The 10,464-nt window shown below is 39.0% G+C and overlaps 1 protein-coding gene across 1 annotated transcript; it reads left to right on the top strand.

Annotated features, from left to right (window-relative positions):
* The first annotated feature begins 226 nt into the window (after window positions 1–226).
* LOC122660411 (pentatricopeptide repeat-containing protein At4g26680, mitochondrial) lies at window positions 227–2,675 on the top strand. The gene is made up of 3 exons (XM_043855714.1): window positions 227–2,076; window positions 2,265–2,269; window positions 2,336–2,675. The coding sequence occupies exon 1, from the start codon at window positions 425–427 to the stop codon at window positions 2,039–2,041; it is 1,617 nt and encodes a 538-aa protein (XP_043711649.1). The 5' UTR covers window positions 227–424; the 3' UTR covers window positions 2,042–2,076; window positions 2,265–2,269; window positions 2,336–2,675.
* Window positions 2,676–10,464: the final 7,789 nt, after the last annotated feature.

Raw genomic sequence — 10,464 nt, 5'->3', positions numbered from 1 at the left:
CATGCTCCAAGCCCCCCTTTAGAATTTCATTGTGGTGACTGACTGAATTTGAAGAAGCTACATTCTTACAGGTGAACTTTCCTGAGACCAGCTGAACATGTACATACACAGTCTTCAATTGTTGACAAAATCCCTCTGCAATTTACCCATACTTCATTCTCCTTGGATTGGAAGAGTATGAATTGGCTGCCCATTTGTGGGTATTCATCTTTGCTCGACTTTGCAAACAACCCTAACACTACACCCTCCACGGTTGCTGTATTTTGAGATTATTTTCTTATAGTCGTAAATTGGCCGAGATCAGATTTGTCGGGAAACGAAAGAATCTGGATGTCAGATGAACATGATCGTAAAGTCCACTTCAATTGTTGACGGCTTCCAGCCTCAATGAACCTGTAATTCTTTCTACCTGGGTGGGAAGAGTATGAATTGCCTGCCAAAGCGTTGGTATTCATCTTTAATTGATTTTGCAAGCAAAATCCCTAGCACCACCTCTGCCACAAATGATGGAATTTTGGGAAGGGTTAAGTGGACTCCTCTTCCAATACCCCATCGAAAAATACCTGAACCTAGAGGCCAAGATCTTGATTTTGTGAATATTGCTCACAGCCACCTTTTACACTTAGACTGGGCTAAGCTTGATGCATTGGCAGACGGATTAACCCCATTCAGAATCAAACACATTCTCCTGAAGCTTCACAAAGATCATGTGCTTTCACTGGAATTTTTTGATTGGGTTGAACTCCGGAGGCCCCAACTCCACACGCTTGATACATATTCTATAATTCTTCATATTCTCACCAAGGCCTATAAATTCAGAACTGCCCAGTCTCTTTTGACGAATACTGTCATCCCGAAAACTCTAGATTCACCTTCTAAGCTTTTTGATGCTGTACTCTATTCATACCGCCTCTGTGATTCATCTCCTCATGTTTTTGACTCCCTTTTTAAAACATATGCACATATGAAGAAGTTTAGGAATGCCACAGATACCTTTCGCCAAATGAAATTACATGGGTTTCTCCCGACCATCGAGTCTTGCAATGCTTATATGAGCTCATTGATCAATCTACGACGAACAGATATTGCCTTGGCATTCTATAGGGAAATGAGACGGTGCCAGATTTCTCCAAACATTTATACTCTCAATATGGTTATGTGTGCTCTTTGTAAACTGGGGAGATTAGAAAAGGCTATGGAGGTGTTTAATGAGATGGAAACCATGGGTTGTACACCAACTACTGCTTCTTTCAATACATTGATTGCAGGGTACTGTAACCATGGAAATCTCAGCTTGGCTATGAAGCTTAAAAGCACAATGGAGAGGAATGGGTGCCACCCAAATGTTGTGACATATAATACCCTCATCCATGGATTCTGCAAAGAAGGGAAATTGCAAGAAGCAAATAAATTTTTTAGTGAGATGAAAGTTATGAATGTCACTCCTGACACTATAACTTATAATACCTTAATAGATGGGTACAGTCAACTCGGCAATAGTGAGATGAGTGGTAGGCTTTACGATGAGATGTTGAGGAATGGAGTAAAAGTTGACATCTTGACTTACAATGCCTTGATTTTAGGACTGTGCAAGGATGGAAGGACAAAGAAAGCTGCATATCTGGTTAATGAGCTTGGGAAGGAGAACTTGGTTCAAAATGCCTCGACCTTTTCTGCCCTTATTATGGGCCAGTGTATGAAACAGAACTCTGAGCGTGCTTTTCAGCTATATAAAAGCATGAAAAGAAGCGGCTGTCAACCAAATGCTGGTACTTTTAAGATGTTGATATCTACTTTTTGCAAGAATGAGGATTTTGATGGTGCAACCCAAATCTTGAGAGAGATGTTGGACAGATGTATAGCTCCTGATTCAAGTCTTCTACGTGAGATTTGTGTAGGACTCTGCAAGTGTAGAAAAGTTAAATTAGCCACAAAGCTCTGCAATGAGATAGAGGCAAAACACTTTATGCCAGAGGGTTTCAATAGAGCTGAATATATCATTGATGAACCAGAAATTGAGAGCAGAAAGGTAAACCCATAAGGTTGTTTATGCTTCTGTACATCAACAAAAACCTTGTTGATGTACCGCTGCGCCCCTGTAGTGGATCGTCTGTTGTTTGGACAACAAGCCAAATCTGCATCTGGGCTATTCCAAAGGGAATAGGAATAGCGAAAGTTCCTCTGTGAATGAAGAAGTGGATTGTCCATCATTTGGACAACAAGCCAAATCCGCCGCATCTGGTCCAAAGGGAATAGCGGAATAGAGAAAGTTCCGCTGTGAATGAACAAGTCTACATAGAATCCACTGAAGCAACATGTTGTTGATATATAGAAGATTCAGCAAGTAATTTATTAATTGCACATTTTGACCAATCTTACCAGTCTTAAGCTTTCTGTTACTTTCATACTCTCCATGGAGGTTTATGTTGGTTTTCTTTGTGTGTCAGCCTTCAATATCCAAGTTGTCTTCAGAAAACTCTCTGTTTTCCCAATGCTGCCGGTTGACCAGAGTAACTTCCCGCATCATTAACATGGCTGGTGGTGATTGGAAGATGGCATTAATCCTTGTGCCCTCGTCTCCAGTGAATAATTTAACACTTACCATTGTTGCACGAAATATTGCTTACATTATTAATGCTGTGAAAGAAAAACTGCCAAGAGAATCTCCAGAGGTCTGAATAAGCAGAAAAAGTTTTTCTTTTCATTTATATGTTGCATGTTAGTATGAATGACCATCTAATATTTCGTGGTAAGTTTGAGTTCATGCTTGGCTAATAACAGTTTGTTAATGTCCTCTTCATATTTTCGAGTTTTATAACTCAAAAAGTATTTTGTCTTATTATAACTTTTGTTGGAAACTTGACTTTAGAATTCCATTCCATAAAAGCCCAAAGTATAACAAAAGTGTCACTAATGAATGACCTTGCAATAATTCTAACTAGTGTAGTTGTATATTTTGAACTTCAAATAACAACTTAGTATGATAGATCACAGTTGGTCTGGTGTTGCTTTGGTTTTAACAAGGTAGGAGGCCATAAGGCTGAAAGGGCTACACAGTTTTCTCACCTGTCGTCTACTATTGTAAGAAGGAAAGTTGATCAGATTTCAAAGATTAAAGTCTGCTGTCAGGATGTATTTTTTTTTGATAAATCATAAAATTGCTGCTGCTGCTTTATTAACCATTACAAAAAATTATTGCAGGCCTATTAACCTTATTATGCCTTTGGTCCATGAGCTTGATTCGGTGTGAAACTGTTGTTTCTGAGGAAGAAAGATCTTAGTGTGATTGGTTTTCCCCACAATTGTAGAAATCAACATGAGTGATCTTGTCTTAACTTTTCAAGTATCTTTGAAAAGCTTGGTTTTAACAATGCATGCATGATGTTTGTTAAGTCAAAGTTGTTTAACTTTTGTTGTGTTCTCCATTAAGTTAGATGCATGGTTCATTGAAGGGTTTCATTTATTCTGAGAAAGGACTTAGACAAGGTTAACGCTGGTCTTCTTTTTCTCGCGCTTTATTTGAAGTCTTTTGGAGAATGAAAGGACCAAGGAAGTAGAGGGAAAATGCTTTTCATGTAGTCAGAATTGCTAGGCCAAAAGACCCTCTTATCCACTCCCCCCCTCCCTTCGTTGATTTTCTTTTTTCTTTATAGTGGTAATTTCACAGAACTTGAAGCCATTGGAATAGTAGTTCAACTATTATGTGAAGAGGTGAGATTTTCTTCAGTAGAAACAGTGATGCTTGTATTTAATTGACCATCTCAAAGTAGACTTAAACTAGAGTGCGGATATTGCTAGTTCTTTTATTGATCAAATCTAGCAAGTTAGAAAACATTAATTTGGTAAATTTGCAAAGGGAAATTATCAACGTCACCCCTGACGTTTGCATATCATATTATATTATAAATGTAGAAACTCAAAAGTCATGGTAAATCTTTTTATACCAAAAATACTCTTCAACAATATCAATGAGCCCAAAAATATACCTTTCATTAATTATTAATTATTAATTGTTATAATTTTCAGTTAAATTAAATTCTTCCTCCATTAATAAATCCCCCTCAATCTTATATTAATTATTCTTTTATAAAAATTAATGGACCAATCGTTTTCCTACTCAGTTTTCTTACGTTTTTTCAGATAAATTCAATAAGAGATAATTATTATTAATTAGAAATTAGAAATTATAAAGAGAGTAAAATGATTTCATTTTTTCCTCAATTAATTGTTATAATTTTGAAAATATCCTTCATTAATTATTAATTATTAAATGTTATAATTTTCAGCTAAATTAAATTCTTCTTCCATTAAGAAACCCCCTCTAAATGTTACATTAATTATTCTCTTATAAAAATTAAGGGACCAATCGTTTCTCTACTTAGTTTTCTCACATTTTTTTATATAAATTCAATAAGAGATAATTATTATTAATTATTAATTAAAAATTAAAAATTAAAAAGAGAGTAAAATAATCCCATTTTTCGTTGAACAATCTATGAAACCCCACTTTTCAATGTATAAAATAATCCCATCTTATCTTATCAAAAAAAAAAAAATTTACAATATTATCCATTATTCCTTGAACAATCGATAAACCCTCCTCAATTAATTGTTATAATTTTCAGCTAAATTCAATTATTTGTCCATTAATAACATCTTATCTTAAAAAAAATATATTACAATATTATCCATGATAAACCCCCTAATGTTGCATTAATTATTCTTTTATAAAAATTAGGGTTTTTGTCAATGCCCCCTGAAAATGCCCATTTGTCCAAATGCCCCCGTACAACTTTTATAATTGTAAACTCCCCTTTATTTGCAACAAATTGTAGCATTTTGGTCCAGTCCGTTACGTTAGTTTTAGGAAGTATAATGACCAAAATGCCCTTGTGACAAAAACCAACAAAAATTAAAAAGTAAAGTGACCAAATTGCCCTCATCTTCCTCAAATGGTTTAGGGTTTGAAATTAAAAATCAAACCCTAAACCACTTGGGGAAAATGAACCCTAAAATCAAACCCTATAATCACCCATCAATCCAATCGTAATTTCTTTGCAAATCGAGAAATCGAAGAGAAATGGGATCGAATCCAAACTTTACATCTATTTTTCGAATGATTTCCAAATGCTTGCTGCAATTGTTTGAGTTTCTGCAAGTCCCAAACACGGTGACTTTCAATACATTGATTCACATCTATGGGAACCATGGCCTGTTAGAAGAAGTGGCTTCCTTGATGCAGACGATGGAAGAATTCCAATGCCCTCCGAACACAGATGAAAGGGACTGATATGGAACGAACTGGAACAGAACTTAGGATCAAGGGAAAAATTCAATAACCAACAGGTTACTGGCTTGATTTCTCTAAAACTCAGGTCGAGAGCATGTATGAATCAGATCAAACCATAAGATTGAAAACTTTGAAATCTCAACTAATATGAAGGGTGTGATTAGGCTGATTTGGACAAATATGTAAAATAGAGCAGAGCATGGATATAACAGGAAAAGCAAACCAATAAACTATTTGGACCTGAACCAGTAGTAAACTAGAGCTTCAAAACCAGAAACACCATTGCATTTAGGCTCGTTTCACCTGTTGAGTTTAGGGTTTCACCTGCTAAAAAACAAAAAAGAAATCCTTACAATTCTAACCAATCTACCAGTCCATGACGGAGGGTTTCGAGTTCGGTTGTGTGCTTTATGGTCGATGGGTTTCTTTGCCTTTGTTTGGAAATCGACCCCTGGTTCTCTGCTCTTGCCGCCGCTGTTGGCCTGTTGCTCTGCAGATCGAAACCTTTGTAATGAAATTCTTAGTTTCTTCCACTGATTAATGATTTCTTCATTGATGGTTTCTGCTATTTTGGTTTCTTCATTGATGGTTTCTGCAAGTCCCAAACACGGTGACTTTCAATACATTGATTTCCAAATGCTTGCTGCAGAAACTCAAACAATTGCAACAAGCATTTGGAAATCATTCGAAAAATAGATGTAAAGTTTGGATTCGATCCCATCTCTCTTCGATTTGCAGTAGAAATTACGATTGGATTGATGGGTGATTATAGGGTTTGATTTTAGGGTTCATCTTCCCCAAATGGTTTAGGATTTGATTTTCAGTTTCAAACCCTAAACCATTTGGGGAAGATGAGGGCAATTTGGTCACTTTATTTTTTAATTTTTGTTGGTTTTTGTTACAAGGGCATTTTGGTCATTACACTCCCTAAAACTGATGTCTAATGTCCCAAATTAACAGACTGGACCAAAATGCTACAATTTGTGAAAAATAAGGGGGAGTTTATAATTAGAAAAATTGTAAGGGGCATTTCACTACTTAGTTTTCTCACTGATTTTAAAACTAAATTCAATTCTTCTTCCATTAATAACATCTTATTTTAAAAAATATATATCTATTACAAGACATAATTAAAAATGTATATATTATAAAATGAAAAGAAATTTTAAAGAAATAAAAGAAAAAATGGATTACTGTAACGTTTGTTTATATAAACAATTTTATTATTTAAGTAAAACATCTAAAATGTTGGGTGTTCATTTCGATGATTCATACATGAAAAAAAACAAACATGTGCATTTGCACGTGCAACTTTACTAGTATTTTAAAGCACACCCACTAAGTATCATAATATCAATCGTTATCTATTTTTGAACGGTGTTACTAAAATAATGTTACTAATCTGGATGAGGGAGATGTTGAAGGGATCTCCTTCACGGACGGAAGTAAGCGTTGAGCTCCCATCATTTTGCTCAGGAGCAAAGCCTACCTTGCCGCCTTTGGGATCTATAATGTTAACGAACCCCGAGGATCCAGGAGCAGAACCAGTAGCCTGATACATGGTGACGGAGAGAGCAGTGTCGTTGGTGATCTAGTGGAGCTTCTTGGTGCCCAAGTAGTCAAGGAGGAGGTGGAGGGAGAGAACGTTCTTTATGGAGAAGATGGAGAGATGCTTCAACAGCAGGTCCGACATGGCCCCATTGTCTCCACCTGCAACTCACCCTGCCCCCTCTCTGCTCCATCTCTCTCGCCACTACCCCTGCGAGACCTCGCCCTTGTCCTTGGGCTCCCCCGCCTGCTACTGCCATTAGCGCCTAGCGAATCCAACATTCACTACCAGAGAAATCCCTATAACTGATTAACCTGAAAAAGAAGACATCTTCGATTCATAGATAAACATCATATCCTTTGGATCCACCTGACAACGACCCAACCCGAGAATTGAATGAAAATGAGAATCTGGCGTTTCTACAGAAAACAGACATCCAATGCCTCCTCATCCTCCACAGCCCAAATTTAAACCTAACCCAAGTCACCAGGCGAAGAAGGTGATGCAACCAATGATAACAACCAACGCTATGGTTATGATTATCAAACGGCGGAGGAAGGTGGCACGTCGACACCACTGGTCGTAGCCGTAGGAGGATGGGTTGTAGTATGGGCTTGGCCCTAGCAGTGGAGCTGCGTATGCGTAAGTTGTGCCTGCGTTGTTGTTTGGGTAACCGCCGGTGGAGTGGTAGCTTGAAGTCGCCGCCGGTGGATACCTCGTCACTGGTTTCGATTGGTTCTCTGTTGTTGACGTCATATGTCCCAGAGAGTGTTAGAATCGTATGTGGCAAAGACACTAAAGATATGAGATTTGAATGGAATAGATTACTTTCCATTGATATGGAGATGTCAATATATACAAGAGATTACATGGGTCAATCACTTTAAATAATTCCTAAGATCAAATTATAGATAAGAGAGAATCAATTATCTCAATTATCCTAGTCACTAGATTAGTACAAAATCAATTATCCTAGTCATTAGATTAGTATGAAAACTCATACGGTAATACTCCCCCTCAAGCTGGAGCGTGTAAGTCACAAACGTCCAACTTGGAAGCGAAACCTTTGAACTATTCCCTGCCAATGGATTTGGTAAAGAGATCTACAATTTGGTCGGAGGTTGGAATCTTGGCCGGTCTTAGGAAACCCTGTTGGAATTTGTTGTGAACGACATGATAGTCAATCTCGATATGCCTCATGCGTTCATGAAACACGGGATTCGAGGCTATGTGAATGGCGGCTTGATTGTCACAGTACAATGGAATCGATAATTTAATATCAATGCCCAAATCATGTAGAAGGTAGGATATCCAGATGAGTTCACATGTTGCAACCGCCATGGCCCTATATTCGGCCTCTACAGAAGAGTGAGAAACATTGGTTTGTTTCTTGGTCTTCAAAGAAATTGGGCCCGATCCAAGAAATATGCAGTAGCCCGTCATGGAGCGCCGGGTTATGGGGCAAGTTGCCCAATCCGAGTCACAGTACCCACTAACATTGAGCTCGACATTAGCTGAGAAAAAAATACCCTGCCCCGGGGTGGCTTTCAAAAAACGTAGCAATCTGTGTTCTGCATCCAAATGTGGCTGACGAGGAGCATGCATGAACTGACTTAGTATATATACGGTGAGGGTAATATTTGGGCGTGTTACTGTGAGGTATATCAATCGCCCAATGAGCCTGCGATAAGATGCTGGGTCAGATAGGAGCTCGCCCTGGGAATCAGTGAGGTGCAAATTGAGCTCCATGGGAGTGTCAGCCGGCCGTGTTCCAGTAAAACCACTATCTTGAAGAATATCCAAGGCATATTTCCGTTGTGAAAGATAAATGCCTTTGGCTGCTCTGGCGACTTCAATGCCCAAAAAGAATTTTAATGGGCCAAGGTCCTTGATGTGAAAATTGTTGAATAAAAAATTTTTGACTGTGTCAATCAAGGTGCTATCTGTGCCAGTGATGAGAATATCTTCTACATAAAGCACAATGTAGACACTGTCGGTGTGGCGACTCAATGTAAATAATGAATTATTTGCCTTGGATTGGGAGAATCCAAATTTGAGGAGTGTCGTGGAAAACTTGGAAAACCATTGGCGCAACTCCTGTTTTAAACCATATAGGGATTTCTGAAGCTTGCAAACAAGTGTCTCCCCCTTGCAACGATAACCGGGGGGAGGTGTCATGTAGACATCCTCATTGAGATCCCCATGCAAGAACACATTGTGGACGCCCATTTGATGTAGGATCCATCCTTTCATAGCTGCCAAGGCAATGAGGGTGCGAACCGTCACAAGTTTCGCAACCGGAGCAAAAGTATCAGTGTAATCAATCCCTTCCACTTGGTTATAGCCTTTAGCCACAAGGCGAGCTTTGTAGCGTATGATTGAGCCATCAGAACGCCATTTGATTTTGTATACCCATTTCGACCTAATGGGTTTCTTGCCAGGCGGAAAAGGGACTAGGGACCATGTCTGATTTTCAGATAGAGCCATAATTTCTGCCTTCATTGCATCACACCACTGTGGGTATTTCATTGCCTTGGTAAATGTAGCAGGTTCTGTTGTACTCATAGTACTATATCTCGCGATATATCGGTATCTCGGGCCTACCGAGATATCCAAAATATCCGAGATATCGCAAAATATGACCGAAATATTGCATTTTTCTGTAATATTTCGGGGGTCCATCTCGGGGGGGTATTTGGCCATATCTAGGCCTGAAACTTCATGGACAGCCTTATTTAAGCTTAATAAACACATTTAAGTTTTGGGCTTGCACCTTTGATTGACATACGGTCGCCGACCCTAATGTATAAATAGTTAAATACACATAGATTAATGAAATCACAACTTAAGTTACAAATTACAAGTGCTAAACTGCTAATAGTAGTTGTTGTGCCTCCCTGGATCAATCCCACTCATGCCTCGCTGGAGTCGACGTCCATTGTGCTCTGTTTGAAGGACATATGTGGACCACGGTATAGAATCAGAGAAGAAACGAGTGTAGTCATCCACAAGTGTCACGTAAATGAAATCATCAACATACTGTAGGTAACCTATCCTAGGATATAAACTAGGGTTACCAATCGATCTAGTCAGTGAAGAAGATGATCCACTGTGATATGATGTTGGCGCCGGCGCAAGAGGCGATGGCATTGGCTGCATGTATGGCTCTTGAGGTTGGTAGCTAGGTCCGCTAGGGTATGCAAAGATGTTATCTACAAAAGATGATCCAGTATGTCCCTGGGACTGGGACTGGTAGTCATAGTCCCCTACCCCACTAAACTGTCCATATGATGATGATCCATATCCATATCCACCGTAAGGTTGTGATGCACCATAATCCGATGCCAATGGAGTGGTATGTGCGTCAAAAGATGGGGCACGCCAATGTCCAGTCGATCCTCCCTTCCTATCACTCATATTCAAACCACCAACAGAGCTAGATAGGTTATCAATGTCCATGTGATCAGATTGCAACTGTGTTTGTCGACCCCTACACTTCCTGTTGTATGTATGTAGGGGGCCTCTCGAGGGTGGGGGTGCGGGGGCACGTGCTCCGTGGTCCGTATCTTGTGTGGCATGATCACACTGTGTCTCTCTAGTGAATCGGAGTGGCTCTACAGGTGCC

This window comes from Telopea speciosissima, chromosome 4 (genome assembly GCF_018873765.1).
Source record: "Telopea speciosissima isolate NSW1024214 ecotype Mountain lineage chromosome 4, Tspe_v1, whole genome shotgun sequence".
NCBI lineage: Eukaryota > Viridiplantae > Streptophyta > Magnoliopsida > Proteales > Proteaceae > Telopea > Telopea speciosissima.
Note: the sequence above shows the minus strand (reverse complement) of the source record. Positions and strands in the feature narration are given on the sequence as shown.

What these genes read in the sequence shown, in the direction of transcription:
- LOC122660411 (XM_043855714.1), top strand. Translation starts at nt 425, where the DNA reads ATGAATTGCCTGCCAAAGCGTTGGTATTCATCTTTAATTGATTTTGCA.